This window comes from Dicentrarchus labrax, unplaced genomic scaffold, assembly GCF_905237075.1.
Source record: "Dicentrarchus labrax unplaced genomic scaffold, dlabrax2021, whole genome shotgun sequence".
Classification (NCBI taxonomy): domain Eukaryota; kingdom Metazoa; phylum Chordata; class Actinopteri; family Moronidae; genus Dicentrarchus; species Dicentrarchus labrax.
The window spans coordinates 20,866,816-20,885,329 of record NW_026136714.1 but is presented as its reverse complement, the minus strand read 5'-3'; the positions used below and the strand labels follow the sequence as shown (position 1 = coordinate 20,885,329).

The following is an 18,514-nucleotide window of genomic DNA, read 5'->3' as shown; positions in this document are numbered from 1 at the left end:
TGACAGGGAGAAGTGGTAGAGGTTCAATATTTCTCTCCTTTACCAGACCTTATGTAAGTATGAATTCTGTGCTGTGACCTCAAACAGGCTCATAATTCATTTTATATTTAAATCCATCTAATCCTGTTATTCAACCCTGAACAGACCGGGATTCAGTGTGTTTGTCTCAACCACTTAATGTATACAGTGTCTTTATTAAAATGATTTTAAATTGGGGTCAGACAGTTTTACAATGACTGGCTGACAGGGAGGAAAACTGCTAATTTAATGCTGGAGAAGCTGATAAAAGGGATGATTAGAATTTTCTGCTTGATTATTGACTTGGTCTATTTTCTGCTGACTTATACAGTATAATTCATCATTTTGACCAACTACATGATTAACATTTTACTGTGAACAAGACTATTTATGTAGTACATAATAGTGCATATTATTTTAGCAGTCGTGTGTTTTGGGTAACGATTTGGTTCAGAGTCACTCAGTATTGTAAACGTTGGCCTTTCTGCAGCTTCATCAAATCAATCTAGGTTCAGTAGTTGTTGCGTGAGGGAAGAGACTTCTGTAAGCTCCAGCCTGCTGTCAGGCATTTCTAACAGATTTTATCTTTCATCAGATAAGAGAACAATCAGACGCATGTTTTCACCACTTATTTGTATCTTTAAGAGATCAGACGCAGCATGTAATCCTTCAGCTTTTACCCAAAGGAACATCGACAAAACAAATCTGTGTGTCAGTCTGTCATCTTCTCTCGTGATTAAAGATGTGAGATTGTCTCACCCTGGTGAGGTGATCATGATTACGAGTTATAATCTGGGACCAGTCGTGTGGAGCGAACAGATGCAGAGCACCTCATGTTTGCTGTATTAATATGTTTTGTTCCAGTGACTTTCTATCTTTTATTGCTGCCTTGTTTCATTTATCAACAACAAAGCTTTTGGCTAATCTGTCATCACGTCCTGCCAGTTTGGATGGTTGAAGACGCGGAGAGGTTTCCATTTTCGTGTTCACAGCAGGGGGTCCTTTTTCTGCTTTCTAATGTAGAGCTTCCACTAATAGGGAACAATAAATTGGCTCATTGTGCATGGCACAACTTATTTTCAATATAATTGGAGACTATCCACTTGCTAATTAGGCTAATTTCTAAGTTGTCATTATGCAAATCTCTTGGAAATACATTTACACAAAGCAAAGTTTTCAGCAAATGCCAAATATGCATAAGAATTTATAGAAATGTTGAAGTAAGGAGTAGTAATTGTAGAACAAAGCTTTATTTTATTTTTTTAAGTCTAAATGAGGTGACTGACAGCTTAAATCTTTTCACCAAGAGATTTAAATTTAAAAGCAACTTAACTTTGTGAATCTTTAAAAGCTGGGCTGGGCTGGGCACATGTCTTCATCCTCTAAGCCTGCTCCTCTTATTGCAGGGTCAGAGTAGAGAGGTCAGAGAAGCTTTAAGACCATATTGAGTTGTGTGAATTCTCCTTCACTGCTCTTTCTGCTTCAATATTGGACAAACTGTTTGGAAGTCCACAAATCCAAATCCTAATATAAGCCAAGTAATCCACATATTACAGAGGTCAAAGAGGCCACAAGACGTTTTTAGGAAATGAAAACTTGTACTTCTGGCATCAAGAGCCTCCCTCTGTCACTCATCTTGTTATTTAAAACATCCAAAATCTGCAAGAGTGTGAGGTTAAAACTTAGCTTCAAACAAATGTCTACTAAAATGCACATTTGTTTGAGAATATTAAAAAGAGAAGAAGACTGGGAGCATCTTTAACGCTCGCATTTCTGTCGTTTCTGCAGGCACCGATGTGATAAAGACTGAGCAGACCAACGACGAAGTCAGCATTCCTACCCCCGTCTCAACCACTGCACAAGATCTGCAGCCGGCGACGGTCAAGGAGCACAAACCAGGCAAAAAGAGTAACTGCAGACCAGGCGAAGAATCCGACAGCGACTTCGAGTCTGACCCTCCTTCACCAAAAAGCAGCGAGGAAGAAGAGCCGGAGGAGGAAGAGGGCCTGAACAGCGAGCACGGTGAAGACACTGAGCCAGAGAATTTAGGACAGAGGCCTCTGCTGATGGACTCTGAAGAAGAGGGAGAGGAGGATGAAGACAAGCACAGCTCTGACTCGGACTACGATCCCAGCAGGGTCAAGAGCCGCTCAAAGAAGGCTCCGGCAGGTAAAGCAGCTTTGGCCGCCACCAGAAAGAGTCCTCGGGAGGATTCTGGCATGACTCTGATCACCCCTCCTGAGTCGCCCAGTGGAGCGAGAGCTGCCCCAGGTGTGGATCCTGTGGATGTTTTCGGTGCTGTTCCTTTCCTCAAAGGAGCCTCACCTGTCGGGCCTCCAGAAAGCTCAGACATCTTTGCCAAAGCGCCATTCAGGCAAGTTAGCCTTGAGCAGAAAGCTGGGGACGAGTTTGATGTTTTTACCAAAGCGCCATTCAATCGGAACCTCTCCAAGTCAGGCAAGAGTGGCAGTGATGTTCCCATGGGGCAAACACCGCCCATTTCCCCCGAGGGCATTGATATCTTCGGCTTCTCTCCCTTCCAGCCGGGCCCCACCGATCCGCCTCCCACCACCTCTAGAAGTGCAGAAGATATCTTCCACACGTCCTTTGAGGAGTCAGCCAGCCCTCAGCAACAGCGGCTGAAGCAGCGCAGCCTCCAGAAGCTGTCATCACGCCAGAGAAAAACCAAGCAGGAGTCCACAGCAGGCGGCAGCAACGGCAAACGCCACCACGGTACGCCAACTGGAGGCCGCAAGACCAACAAGCCAACTTACCGCACACCAGAGCGAGTTCGCAGACACAAGAAGGTTGGCCGGAGAGACTCACAGAGCAGCAATGAGTTCCTTAGCACCTCTGACTCTAAAGAGAACATCAGTGTTGATATAACCATGGCTGAAGGGAAAGAAAAAGGAGCTTCTCTGCCGGTAGATGAGGCCCTTTTAGACCCATTTGGAGCCAAACCTTTCCATCCTCAGGACGGCAGCCGACACGGCCAGTATCAAGGACTCACTGATAGCAAGAGTGACATGGGCACAGCCAATGGCAAGTCCTGGACTGGTTCTCTTCACGGTGCTCTCGGAGAAAGCAAAATCATGGATGATTTTGGGGCGGTGCCCTTCACAGAAATGGTCCACGGTGGACCGCAGCAGCAGCAGCAGCAGCAGCAGCAGCAGCAGCCGCCACCGCCCTCGCAGCTGGTGGAGCTCGACCCTTTTGGACCTCGGAACCGTTTGGAGCTAGACCCGTTCGGAGCTGCACCTTTTCCCTCGAAGCAGTGACTTCTCCTACTCTGCCAGTTGCTGTTAAATAACCCCTAAGCTTTTTTCGTTTTTGTTGCTTGGGAACAACCAATCATAAACCAAGAAGCTAACAATGCCCTAACACTTCTTTTTTTAAAGAACATTTTAATACATCTCTCAGTTTCGATAACAAAAATCCCGAATCCTGTGGAGTTTGTGATGTTTCCACATATCTTTCAGCTGTACCTGTTTGCTGAGAAGCCTTTAATGCTGCATCCTTAACGCTTGTAAAGACGTTTGAACCGGGAGAAATGGAAAACCCACTCGAAGTTGTACTGTGATTTTAAGCTTAATGTTTGACTGCTTGACTCTCTGCAAAAAGCTCTATGGCCTGCCTTCTGATCTACCAATGTGTTTTTTTTTTAGCACCACAAAGCCTTACTTGAGCTGGGCTCTGCCTTGCTGCACAGTACCTCGGAAAAACCACAGCACAACCGGCCTGCGTCGCCTTTCATGTCGGTGGAATCGATTGGGAGTCGACCTTAACCACTTCGTTTTGTCCTTACTAGACCTCCCTCTATGCATAATTTCACAGTAGTCTTTACGCAGCCAGATGTGGCTGTTTTTTGTGTTGCATTACACTTCGAATACTAGAAGGGATCTCATTTTATTGTACTTCCATAAAAAGTTGGATCTGTTAATTTGGTCAGGTTTAAACTTAGGCTCTTAACTGTTTTCTTTTTTTCTAGCTGTAAGCTTCTATGTAAGTACTGTTAACTTTCTTTTTTATTGAGTTACAACTCAACACATTCTGTTAGAAACAAATAAAACACAAGACACAACACAAGGTTTACTAGGTTTACGTTTTAAGAACTTCGACCCTTACAGAAACTGGCAGGCTGTACCACTATTTTCTCAGCAATGTACATGCTCCTAACATTAGATGTCATAATGTTTTCAGAATAATTTGTGCTTGAAAATATTTCATTGCACCATTGTTAAAGGATGAGGCTGGTGGTGGTCCATATATTTTGTTATTGTCAACAAATTCCATAAAATGACCAAACACAACAGTGTGTTAGTCCATCTCAATACTTATAAACAAATTTCAATAACTTAGAAATAGTTTTGATGAATCATGTTTACTGAACTATGCTTATTTCAGAAAAAGAAAAAGAAGTTATTTTACCCGCCCAAGAAATAGTCTACTGTAATGGATTTTGTTACCCTTGTCAGAGACAGGCTAGCAGTTTCCCCCTACTTTCAGTCTTTATGCTAAGCTAAGCAGCTTCATAGTGAAAAGATAGACGTGAGACACGAATGGTTCTTTTGGATTCACACACAAAATACTAGTCACAGAATTGGTTTGTTATTGGTTTTGGTCTTTTCATGTGATTTGCTGACAACAACAATATGGGATACCATCAGGTATTCTTTGACACAGATCTTTCCACTGCAGAATGTGAATTGGCGTATTCATAAAGGGAAGAAACATTGAAGAGTCTGTCATACAAATTCAGGTCATTTGTCTTCAGGAGTGCAGTTTTCAGTGCCGAATTCTTCCATGAACTTTTCCGTTGTGCTCTACATTGGCGGCCTTAAGCACTGCATATACCTACACACCCATTGGCACATTTGTTTGAACCTGCAGGTTGCTGTGTTTTCACCAGTGGAACCATTTGATCCAACTATTTTCCACCCCTACCACCACCACAAGGGTAAATCTTATATTGTATTTATCATGCTATACTGCTGTTTGATGCAATAAAAAAAAAAAGAGTCATCTCAGTTTGGCTTGAGGTGGATGCTGTTGAGTGGAATTTAAAACAAAGCAGTTTTACACTTTTTAAACATGGTTAGTTTTATTCAAAGTCAAGTTCAGCAGTTTGATTGCTCAGGTATGAAAAGTCAAGATACAAAATTTCCACTGCTACAAAATGAGTCTTAGACACAGCTGATGTCTCTTAGAGCTTATCAAAGACAAAATGTTGTAGAGAATCTATCACAGACCGTACAGAGCAGGTTCATAATGAATAATTTAAATACAGAACAAAAAGAATCTTAACACCAGAGAACACTTCCGGTCTAAAACTTAAAAACATTAAATATCACAGAGAAAACAAATTACTTTCATTCCAAAATGAGACTGCTACCATTTTACTGGACACCTATTGTCATTCAATGATGACACACAGAAATGCTGATGAGACATTATGAGACATTAAGACTCTTGCTTACAAACATCTATATTTGAGATTCACTTAAGATTTCTGTCCAACATGGATGTGTTGCATTTTGGAATGAAGACAAGTTAAACTACAACAGTCGACCTTTAACATTGCACATCACCCTAACAGAGCAGGAGAAAAAGTACTGAGTTATTATGTCTAAAATAAATAAATAAAAACCGTTTCAGTTTACCAACAGTGGAAGAATCTCTTGGTAGTTCAGGCAGAAACAGCAGTTTCCAAAAACAAGTCTAATGTAGTTGGAACTAGTTTAATTTGAAGAAAAAAAACCAAAGTAGTGAAGTGTAAATGTATAGTAGATAATAACAGGGCCACACAGTACACAGAAATGTTGCAGCTGCAACATGAATTGCAATGCATGCAGATTTGCAAAATGTTAAATCAGTGTTTTGATTCTTAAAAACAAGGTGTCCTGACTTTAAACTTATTTTAAATTGACAGTATTTACAGTAATGTACACTTAAAATTGCACATATGTAGAAAAAGATCGATTGATTTTTGAGCACAGCGATGATGGGCACTGTTGAAATGGAAATGTTTCTTACTGCTGTAAAAAAAAAATTAAGTAAAAAACAGGATACAGTAAATGTATGCAAATTAAAAAAAAGTTTAAAGTTAAGAATTGGGACACAGTTTAAAGGCCTAAAAGTCTCGCTAGCAGCCCCTGGAGGCCAAGCTGCTACGTAACACCCAGAAAATCACGACTCATCGTTTTAACAAGCCTCAACTTCCACTGGTTAGTGCTGGAATTTAATACAATAAAGCTGTGCGGGACAATTTTATCTGTTAGGTCATTCTGCACAGTTCTTAATAAACTACATTGCTCTGATCTAAGTGTCAGTTTGAACACAGCGGCCGTGCTGCCCAACACAAGACGACATTCCTGGATCATCAGGTACTAACGTGCAGTTCATGAGTCCTAAGTACATTTCGCCTTCCTACACTAACACAATCTGTTTGTCTCACTCAGCAGTAAGAAACAGAAACACCAATACTGCTCACACTAAAGGACAAAATGAAAACTGCAATAGAAACTGATGGAGATAACACTGAGCTTTGCTCCAGAGCCCCGGCTCTGACTCTTTGGTTTTTCTATCTAAACATGAATTGTGTTGAAAAGATACTGGTTCGTTTTTGCTTGTTTTCAAGTACCTCACAGTTTCACCACAAACAACTTTTAGTAGTTTTTAAACAAAAGAAGAAATGATCGTTCTCGGCAGCTCTCAACACTGAACAGATTTGTTAACTCACGTGCACACATACTACAGCATATAACTGTGCACATTGGGGACACCGACACCTAAAACATTTCATTTTCCCTTTTAAGGTCATTTTACTTAATTACTTACTGAAGGAAGTCTAAAGGCAGTTAACCTAATTTTTTCAAAGAGCAAGCTGTCTGTAAAAGCATCATCATAAACTGGAAATATATTTAAAATATACTTTTTGGGGGGAGGGGGAGGGGGCACTGCCTTATAAACCTTAATAATAAATGAATCAGTTGAAATCTTTTGCATTCTAGGAGAAATGCACAAGTTCACACAAATGAAATTAATTTAACAAGTGCTACATGATGTTTCATTTACAGGCACTTAAAGAAACGTAAAAATGCTACTTGATTAAACCTGCCAGCCTTGACTGAGTCTTCTTTGTGGCTACATCTGTGATGAAGAGGAGGGTATGGAAATTTGAACGCAGCGCAGTTGCTTCAATTTCAGGAGATTTTCTACTTATAACTGCAGAGTTTGTGTGTTTTGTTGGTGACTGTGGTAAAGATGAGTTTGAGCCACTGTGACAGTTTACCAACAATCACTCAAGAGGTCCTGCTCTAACAATATAGACTCGCCGTGTGTCATCTCACACCATGGAGGTCACAGGTCTGATTCCCGCTTCCAGAGACACGGGTGTACTGAAGACACTTGCAGGTAAGAATATGTCCGTCTGTGGTGACACTGAGATGGACTGAAGGCTTGTCCATGGTGTCTCCCTGCCTTCCACCTGTACATGCTGGAATATGCTGCAGCCATCCACCAACCTAAAGAGGAAAAAACCGGTTTAAACTGAGTCAATCAACAAATACATTTATCACATGATCATCATGAGAACCAGGGCTGATAATACTTTGTTGGTACCTACGGAGTGTGTTCTTACATGTTTTATCCCTTTGATGTCAGTTTCTATGTGACTTTACCCAAACTGATGGTTTGAAGCCTCTCAGTCACTATCATACACATGCATATGAGACAGGAGACTCCCCCATACTTCCACTAATCGTCCTATTTTCTCTCTAAAATCTTACTAACAACTGTTAATCTCCTCTGTGGTTATGTACACGACCTTTGAGTCACAACCCAGTCCAAGTGTAAACCAGTGCAATACAACTGATCAGCAAATAAAACCTGATTTCACTAAGGTACAGCGTTGAACTGCTGCCCTCCACCAGGAGAAACTATAATATTTAGACAAAGTTTGTCCCAGAATAGTTGAGAAACAGGAGAAATATGAAATATATTCTCATAGCTTTAAAGTAATAGAGCTGCTTACACTTCAATACAGTCAGGGATCCCAGCATGCAGAGCAGCATCCTAGGCGTGTTGGGGGACATCGGGGCAGGGCTGGCTGTGTCTGTACGCCATGATGAAGCACGCCGACTGGTGCCACCAGTAAAACATCAGCACCAGCAGTAGGTGCCACACCTGGTGACTGGAGCCCAGGTAGTTCAGCTGACCTGCAGAAGCATCAGAGGCGGAAAAGAGCGAAAATTAATCCAGAGTTACTGGGAACGGGAGGGTGAAGCGAGGGAGCTCTAATCTACACCACTAGATGGCACTAAAACCTAAACACTGGTCCTTGAAGTATGATTTGATCATTATTGTCTATAATGATGATGTACAGATATTTTGTGCAACCTAGAAATTTTAAAGACCTTGAAAACACCAGATGAGACGCACACACGCACCCCCCACACACACACACACACACACACACACACACACACACACACACACTTTTTAGCTCTAAAGATGCTTAAAATGTGAAACAAAATATTAAACATTTATGAAGCTGTTTGAGATCCATTTCCCTCCAAAAAGTAAGTAAGGACAACCATGAGCCTTTTGAACATTTCACTGGTCAGTATTACTGTGAGTTCTAAAGAACAGAGGAAATCAAGAAGTAGTCTCACCTGGGAAGTAGCGTTCAGGGACTTTTGAAACGTAGAAAATGAGAGCTAATGCAGCGATGAAATACATCCCCAGGACTCGAGGAACAAAAGCCTACAGGAAATAAATATTTATTTATTGTGTGCAACAAACATCAACTTGAATCAGTGACTCCTATCTGTGCTCAGTGAGTTATTAGTAGAAATAAAATAAGTAGAGAAGGGTGGTTCAGCACTATGTTGTCTCAGTCGAATTATTGCTTATCTTTTCCTAACTAAGTTTGGGAAGAAAACGAGGGCATAAATATTATTGCAGCTAGCAGTTTACTTTTAACACTGACATCAGTCAATAGAGATACTACACATCAATGCATCCTAGATTCTTTCCTCTGACAAATGATTTCAGCTTGCAGATTAACTTTGGTTAAATAATTAGGTTCACACAGCTCAAAATCAAATTTCCACTCAGACATACAGATTCAAAGTAGTGATAATTAACATTATTGGGACAACAGTGAGCATGCTCACCTGAACGAGCTCCGAGGAGAAGCCTCCGGTGATGCAGATCCAGTGGACAGTGGGGATGAGGCCGTATCCGGCCACCGAGCAGAAGATGAGCGAGCGCAGCTGCTTCCACTGCTTACTGAGGTAATGAGGGTGGATCTGAGCGAAGAAGACGGCCAGGATCATGGCCAGGACCGTCACCAGGTAAACCTGCCGCCAGTACTGCAGAGACAGGAGGGTCAAAGGTTAAATCACACCATCCACACATTTACAAACACACACTGCCTGTTTACGGTGAATACAGGGACACTTCTCTCTGTCTGTTTCCTTTACATGATGCAGGTATCTGCCAGAGGAGACTATAATATATACACAAACAGACAGACACACATTCACATTGTGTCAGAGTCAAACTGAAACCTTTCACTCTTACAAGAAGATGAATTCAAGGGTTCAAGAGTAGAAACAGACAGTAAAAGGAAGTAAATTCTATTACCTGTATTTAAGTCACTTTCATTAGGTTTTTGGACTTTTTAAGGACCTTTTGAACACCATGTGTATTGTTGTATTGATTTCAGCTTCTTTTTTAGTGCTCAAACAAATACTCAGTTTATCAACCAAATGAAAGTAATCACTAATCCAGCAAAAATAACAATTGTTGGCTCGGTCCATTTTCTGAAATGCTGCTTTTCTGTTTTATATTATTGTATTTCGGGGTTTTAGACTGTTGTTCAGACAAACAAATTAATAAAAGCTTTGGGCTCTGGGAACTTGCGATGAGCATTTTTCACTATCTTCTGATCTTTAATTAATCAAAGAAATAATACAAACTAATCAAGAATAAAAATGATTGTTTGTTGAGGTCCTCTGAGATCCAAGTAGTAACTTGAGGATTTGTTTGTCATTTTCACTTTTCCCACTTTTTTTGAAAATGTTTAATTAACACCTCAGGTTGTCTGACCTCTATCATTTCATATATGAATCTACTGTATTTGCACATTATGATATAACAAACTTCCTAGATAAAACAGTGAAGAGCTATAACCGGTCTCCAACTGTTTCTTAAACATATTCATCATTATAAAACAAATGTACAGTCCTCACTGTTACTTAAACTTCTATAAGTAACTGTGCACAGTCTGGACAGCCTCGTCTCAGTCCCTTCTGTCCATTTGTGTGGATGTAGGCCTCCGTCCAGTCACACGTCCTCATGTAACGAGTCCTGCTGAATTTCACAGTGAATAAATTTGCACCAGGAACAAGGCCCCGCTTGGCTCCAGCCAATTTTTTTAAAGCTCTTCTCCTAACAGACACCATGTTCTCTTCTCCAAATCTGCATTTCTAAAACACTCTGACGAGACAAGAGTTTGAATGACTAAATATAAAAATCAGTTTTTCTTTAGGGACTTGGCTTGCCACAGGAGTGGAGCCACCCAGAAGCGGAGCCCTAGTCTTGGCAAGGATGGGGGGCCCCCTTCGCTGAGACAGCTCCCAGACTTGCGAACGTCATATGGTGGGGAACAGGAGTGACGGACCGCTCCGTGAACGCAGCCATCTGGTTTGGTCTGGAGCAGATTTCAGCTGCGTTCTGGGGGCAAAATAACCCAGCGCTTCCAATATGCGGGGGAAAGCGAACAGTAAGGAGCACAGCCAAAAACTTCAGGAGTAAAAAAATAAATAAAAAATGAAAAGAGAAGCAACCATGAAAGCAAAAAAAAAAAAATAACATGGTGGTGGGCGGCTGGAATAAGGAACCGAACAGGCTTGTGTCATCAGAGGCTGTTTTCCAAGCGGCGAGCGCAGCAAAGGTGTCGTGTTGCTTATTCACCAGGAACAATGAGTCAATCGGCAGAGCCAGATTGTGGGCTCCACTTCAGCTTTATTCAATTACTGCTTCTCAGGCCGAGGATTTGAGCTAAAAGTCTCCAGGGAGGACCGTGGTAAGACATAAAGAGCTGACACGCGCAGAGAAGCTCACATAAGCATATTTACATTATCTATAATGTGCCTGAAGCAGCACTGATGAGCTTGATTCACCGATGAGCAACAATCTCAGCAGCAAACATGAATGAGTATCAGAACTCAGTACTTTTTAGGTTCCAGTCAAAACGTGTCTGTGCTGTAGCTTCAAGTTTCACTAACTGTCCATCAGATAGTTCCTTCTCTAAATCAGTTTTTCATTTAAAGCTTATTCTTGTCCCTGGAAATAGCCGTCTGACACAAAGCCCTCTTACTCAGCAGTCCTGTTTACACCTAACCTGGGTTTTGGGTGATCCGATCACAAGTGGACAGCTCTAAGTCAGCTCATACTTAGAATGTGTCTTGAGGGACCACTTCAGGATCTCAATTCGCCGCTCTATATGAAAATAAACACCGACATCATTTCTGGTTTCTGGTTGGATTTCTCCAAGCCAAATGGAAATCAGACAGCATGTTTTGTGTGTACTCCATCCATGAGAATCCCTTTTGCATGTTGTGGCTTCTTCTTCTTGTTTCACACTTTAATATGAGGCTGTTGGCGCACAAATGAGTATGTACTTCTGCTTTCACAGAGCATGTCAGTTGTGTAGGCGGTCCTTCAGTGTGGCCCAGGACACAATCACCTACACACTGCTAGAATAATGTGGCCATATGCGGCCCATACCACCTCCAATTGTGGTCTGAGCGATTAGATCTCCATGCATCCTGGGTGCATTCACACCTTTACCTAGAGCTGCCTACTTACTGGATCACCCAAGAAGCTTGTTAATGCCAGGTATAAACAGGACCAGTATGATGTGCCCACTGGTGGCAGTTCCCCAGTTTGTGAAAGAACTGATCAGTCAGAGCTTTGTGGGAGGCATTAAGAAAGTCAGTGTTATCCTCCTGCACAGTTTGCTAGCTAATCTACTACATCCATCTAACATAGCAACAAAGGTTGTTGACTTCAGTGCGCAAACCACATCCATCAGCCATTACTGACTGCTTAAAGCGGAACAAAACCCTATCAAAAAAGTAGTCGGCTAACAGGAACACAAAGTCAGGCTGAATTTAGGCTGATCAAGCTATTTAGTTGAGCTTATTTTATTGTATCAAAAAACGGTTTTGTAGACAAACACTTTCATATATATGTAGGTATGGTATCAAAAACAGTAATGCTTTGATATTGGTAAGCAGTATTGAAAAAATTCAGAATAAAATATGAACATAAAGAGAAGCAGATGAAGGGGAAACAGTAGCGAGTACAGGGGAATTACATGGAAACGAGATATGACACAGTGGAGCGGTTTGTAATTTGTGACTGACACTCCACAAGAAGAATAAACCATTTACAACTAAACTGAGTGCAACTGAGTCACAGAGGACTGGAGGGCGGCACTTCACATTTAGCATTTTTTAAGGATTTAAACTGACACTGTTGGATGCAGTTCCAGAGGGAGACTGTAGTATGCCGCATGAAGAGATAAGGGTTCAGATGACAAAGCAAGTGACTAATCTGTCCGCGGTGTTTAACTTTGACCTTGCTTCTTACTTTAAAGCCTAACGCTTTTTCTGGGGAATCCGTAACCGAGTAAATTTAATTATTTTGGCAGAAGGAAACACAGTCACACATCAACTCTTGGAAAGTCAAGCTCAGGACAGTCAGATGATAAGTTAAACTACACATTGTTCTGTCAATAGCACAAATATTTGAGCAAATGCTGATAATATTTATATTATATCAAACTGAACTTTTGCAGGTAACTAGAAATCAGTTACGTCAATACTTCATCTGCAATTTCTTTATTTAATTATTTAACTTACTTCTCTCCTCATTTTAATTCTGATTATTTGTCTTTAGTTAGCTATCTACACTACGCATCTATTTTTGGGATCAATAAAGTCTAACTGATCTGATCTGATCTGATATGTTTAGGGCTGAAGAAGCCTTTGTTTTACCACCTACACTGTCAGCACAAAGAAAACAAAATCCCTGCATTGGCATGCAGATATTGGAGACTGAACTGGAAGCGGAAGATTAACTTACATTATTGCAGTAGAAGGTGTAGAAGACTCCGGGGACGTAGCAGCCCAGGATGCCGATGGAAATCCCTGCGTAGTCCAGCGCCATCCAGCGGCGGCTAGTCTTCTCTGAGCGGTGGCAACAAAACAGGTGATACCCCACCGAACACAGCATACACAGCTGAGGATGGAAAGATCCAGAGGAGACGGTGAGGGGAATCAGGCAAAGAATGTGATACGCACGGCAAGATAACAAGTAGAAAAATATTTGTGATTGAACAAGAGGTGTCCTAACCATTTTAATCTCTAAATTCAGCTTATTTTAATAGACTTTTTTTTTTGGACTTGAAGACTCAGGCTGTCAAAGCCTAGTCCAGCCTACTGCTGGAATAATTATTTTTATTATCTGTTGAGAATAACTGCCAATATTTTGGATAAGGTCTGATGTCCAACCACTCATATTAAGGTAACACCATGCAACTGCCATATATTCAGTTTCCAAGATATCTGGCTAATTTCAAATCACATTGCTCAACACAAGGAGGAACCCTTGTTGAGTTGTAGTTGAGCCTGGAATGCATTACAGTGTTTCCTCTATGTTGATTTTGGAGCGGCAGCCCGCCATTGTTAAATTTCTGCCACCACGGTATCAGAAATGGGGCAGACGCACAATGTAGTCCCGGTTGCCTTTTAAATGATCCTGCCGACATAATGCACCCCCGTTGGCTGCCGCTCACATTGCAATTTAACAACAAGTAGAACTATTCAGAGGTTATTGGGGCTGTCCAGTTTAACTCCACATACTGTTGTGTTGATGTAGCTTATTGTCAAAACGTTCGCTTTCTTCCAAGTCGACTATGAAACTAACAGCTCCACCAAAACGTCACCTGGGGGCCTGCCCCCACTGCTAAAAAAAAATCCTAGAGGAAACACTGCATTACATAACGTAAAATAAGCCCTGCTCTGGTAAACTTGGCTGAATGTAAAGATAAAGGAAACAGACCTAAAATATCTTGTGTAATCATACCTTAATAGTGTTTTATTCATTGAACAACAAATTGTTAGAATTTCATTTCAAAAAGTGACCATTAAAGATTTATACTTAAAATCTGAAACTTGTGACAAAACAAAACTTTCTCTGTTTCACTCTCCAGTCTATTTTCAGAAGTGAGAGGTATTCAATGTGGTGTTGACATCAAAGATGATTTATTGAAGAATCCATTACAATACTGGGAAAATCTCAGTTATAGACATGACACCACTTGTTCAGTCACTCCCTCTTGTTTCTATATTGAACTGACAGCGTTAGGTACACAGATCTGACACAACGAGATGATCAACATTTGAGAATAGCTGACTGAGGAGAGGCACTATTACTTTCCTGATTTTTGCATTGTAAAATAGTCCACCATACGAATGGGTTTAATAACACTATATGAACAAAAAAAAACACTGTGGATGCCAGCTGTCATCTTAGCACAGCTTTACTGTAATATCAGCCAATAATTACAATAGTAACCTACTAATGGGTTTGAAAACCGACCAACAAGTCAAAATGTAAGGTGAAATCATAACCACACATTTCTACTGAAGTGTATATACTGAAGTATACGGGAAAAGTTGGTCCTGTACCTGGAAGCAGAAGAGTCCAATGGAGTAGATGACATAGTCTTCTCTGGAGGCGCCGACGGCCGGCAGCACCGAGGCCATGTTGTACACCCCAACACAGAAGAAGAGCAAGAAGCCCAACAGATGGCTCCAGATATTCACCGTCTCATTGGATAGAATGAAGAGGCTGCAAAGAGGATTTACAAACTTTAAAACGATCACTCAGATAAAAAAACAAAATCAACCTTTACTACAGTCATCTTCGGTTGTTTCACAGAATCAAAATGAATCTAAATCCTTGACTGTGTCAGTGGTGAAAGGCAACTAAAACAATAGAGGAATGTACCAGCCACTGTGTCCATGGAAAAAATAAAATGTTTGTTTTAAATACAGTAAGTCTTCCACCTCTTATTATAACAGTGTTTAGTGTGGTCTGAGAAGAGAAAATGCTGATTTAAATTTAAGTTCATAGCATGAAATATGGAACAGCTAATCAAAAAATGAGTGGTGAAGAAAGACAATAAAGTAACTATAAATGTTATACCTTCCTGCTAATCACAAACAATATCCAGCAACATAATTGCTCATCATATTAGCATATTCGTGCAGCATTTCAGCCTGTATTCAGAATAAATCTGTCTTATACAGTGAAAGCACTGCTCTGTTCTCTGCTTCCCACCTTTTGATGCACAGTCTGGAGGGCAGGTAGGCTCTGTATCCATCTGTGATGTAGGGGTTCTCCCTCAGAAACACTGGGATCTGTTCGTAGGTGTACAGTCTGATACCTCGGGGTACCAGCACGGGCCAATACTGATAACCTCCCAGCTCAATGTAGTGTGACGTCTGGGCGTTCTTTTGGAGTTTCTGAGGCATGGCTGAGCTGGAGGAGTCTGCTTTAGTCAGACCTGAAGCTGAGAACAAAAGTCAGATCCAATTAAGGCTGCATCTCACATAACAAGTCAAATCAAACATAACAACATGGCTGACAATTAACTGCGGTTAAATTGTGGCTGAGGCTTGTAAAGTTTGTCTCAAATACCACCACCTTTTCCGTCCAGTGGCTAAGGAAAACTAGTGACCCACTTACTGAAACAGTATCTTTAGTGGTTTCAACAAGTGAATACAGCAACAATTAACGCCAGGGGAAAAGCTGGTTCTCTCAATACTGTCTTTGTGAAAGAAACTTGAGGTGCTAATATGTGTTAGCTTACATTAGTTAGCTGCTTTAAAGGTGCAGCCACCGACTTGTCTTGCATGTAATCTCATTCTACCCGAGCTAACTATACCCAGCTTATCCCTTCCGCTATAACTGTATAGAGAAAAACTAATGCCAAACTCAGTTTAGTAATATGGCCTTATGTGCTAGTAAACAGTACCAATGGCTCAAGAGTTTTTAAAGAAGCACCAGCATCTTAAATTTAATCCAAATAAGCACACAACAGACCGAGCAGCACTCATTAATAAAGACTAGTCAGCATTTCTACAAACGATCCCACTCCCAGTCTTTCCCTTCCAACCCTTTACAGGTCGGCGGTGAGCTTTGTATCACTGACTATATATAAGTGTGATTTTGTTGACATAACGTGCTTGCTTTGTAAACTATTATAAGCCGACTATGCCCCAAGAACCAACGGAACTATAAACCATTTAAAGTTAAGTCTTACCATGTATTTAATACTATTGTTAAGCAAGTCAATCTTAAAATAACACAATTTTCAAAGCAATTTGGCAGCCAGTGGCTAATTAAAGCCTGAGTATGTCTGAACAGCCTACTAGAGGCTAGCTAACGTGCCGCTTTGTTTAGAGGTAACAAATGTCAGACACTCACCTTTCAGTTTGGTATATGAGCAATTTGTGCCATTTTGGGGCTTATAATACGGACTTCGCATTTGTAAACATTAGTTAACATTAATGTTAAAAACAACGCAACGGTTCAAGTTTCGCCTACAACATCTTCCAAATCACCAGAGACGTCATCAGTGATGGACCCCTGTACTGTGCCCAAGGACTGCCTGAGTAAAAAGAACCTAGAGACCATGCAGGGCAACGAGCCCGACGTTTTCTTATTGCCAACAGAAAGTGACTAAGTGGAGTTTTTGGAGTGAATTTAGTTTTTATTTAACTACAGTTTCCAAGATTAAAAAAGGGATTTCGGACTCAACTCTAAATACAGGCGTACTGAAAAACTAAAAGTTATTCACTAACAAATACAGCACATAAAAATAAACAATATTTGGATATTGATTGTACATTTCCAGGGCACACACCTTTACATTAGTTTTTTATAGGGCAAAAAGACAACATTCACAACACTCTCAAACGCTAAGAGCAACAATGTAAACTTTACGGACTGAAACAGTTCTCCACTCTGTCCTCGCTGCATCAAGTACAAGATTGTACAAGATTTGTCAGACAAGCAACAGCGGCACTCCAAATAACACAAAATCATTTAAATGTGCTATTAGGGCTATTCCTCTTCTCTTCCTTTTCCTTGAAATGATAATTAGTCATAATCACTGTAGTATGAATCAGGACATCCTAAATGCATTTGCATGTTTTATATTGACATATTATTTGTATGTACTAGTGGTATTTAAATGTACCTGCACCTTTAACTTGTGGTTTGTTGTCACCTCTGTTGTAAAAAACTACAACAGGAGCACGCATTTTTATTTGTAATATTAAAGTAGCAGCATTATCCCAATTTATGACCTATGACCTTTTTTTTCCAGATTATCTGTTACTCAAGGGTTTATTAGTAATTTTTGCATTTCTTTGACAAAATACATTGGAGAGCTGTTGGACAATGAAGGGGAGATGCAGCAAAGGTTCCCAGCAGGTTTGAACCGGGGACATTGCAATTAAATAGTCAGCATTTTAAACCCTCAGGCTACGAAGTCACTCCCAGATTCCTTCAGGCATAATGGAATTTATGTTTTTATATATATATATATATATATATATATATATAAGTATGCTGAGATATGCAGGTATGGCCCATGTTCAATGTAGGCCGTTCTCCACTCTCAGTCTCCTGGCTGTCATCCCGCTGCACTGTGCCACTGTGTTACATCCTCCTGTCGCTAACTGTCATCAGGAATCTTCATCAGAGCGAGAGCGTTCTCCACAGACCTCTCAGGTGTGAGAGATGTTGGAGGATTCCCTCAGGAGGGAAGTCACACTCAGTCCTCCCTCTGCTGTTTACACCCTACTTTAATTGCCTCATTCTCAACTGGAAGTGTGTTCTTCATTATCACTTCTAATACACCTCTCAGCACATCCACTCTGGCAAAGTGTCAGCTGCCAAGTTAAGATAGTAACTCGTGCATACAAGGGCAAACAACAAGAATCTCCCGCTGCTGCAGTCGCTGCTCAGTTATTAATTGATTTTGTAGGCTTACAGTTGGCTGTGAAAATGATTTTGGTAGTAAAAGGAGCTGAAAACAGGCAACACATAGAGGAAAATGTGCGATATGTGTTTTCCTTGTACTTTATTTGCCTGAATCTTAAAACATCTAAACATTTTTCCACTTGGTACACACTGGCTTCAGTTGTTTTTGCCCCTGGCAATTAAGAAATGGGCACAGTTAAATTGTTTAAAGTTTAAACCTTGAGTTTGGGTTTCTTCTTGTAACCATAAGGCCTAAAATCCAAATCTTGTCAATGGAAGAAGGAAGCAGCAACTACCAAGATTGTCTTAGACAGGCTGAGTCCCTTGTCAATCAAGCAACTATTTTGCTATCTCGTCAATATCC

The 18,514-nt window shown here is 40.8% G+C and overlaps 2 protein-coding genes across 3 annotated transcripts in view; one reads left to right on the top strand and one right to left on the bottom strand.

Moving 5' to 3' along the window:
* bmp2k (BMP2 inducible kinase) overlaps positions 1-5,045 on the top strand; it is a 47,004-nt gene extending 41,959 nt beyond the window's left edge. For both annotated transcript variants that reach the window (XM_051422883.1, XM_051422881.1), the window contains exon 16: positions 1,807-5,045. In XM_051422883.1, coding sequence (XP_051278843.1) covers positions 1,807-3,296 — 1,490 coding nt within the window. In that variant the 3' untranslated portion in view covers positions 3,297-5,045. The remainder of the gene's footprint in view (positions 1-1,806) is intronic.
* A 47-nt stretch (positions 5,046-5,092) lies between these two features.
* On the bottom strand, positions 5,093-16,744 carry paqr3a (progestin and adipoQ receptor family member IIIa). The gene is made up of 8 exons (XM_051422894.1): positions 16,588-16,744; positions 15,439-15,670; positions 14,784-14,946; positions 13,177-13,332; positions 9,195-9,392; positions 8,691-8,781; positions 8,051-8,234; positions 5,093-7,541 (listed from the first exon to the last, which is right to left on the bottom strand). The coding sequence occupies exons 1-7, from the start codon at positions 16,646-16,648 to the stop codon at positions 8,092-8,094; spliced, it is 1,044 nt and encodes a 347-aa protein (XP_051278854.1). The 5' UTR covers positions 16,649-16,744; the 3' UTR covers positions 5,093-7,541; positions 8,051-8,091.
* Positions 16,745-18,514: the final 1,770 nt, after the last annotated feature.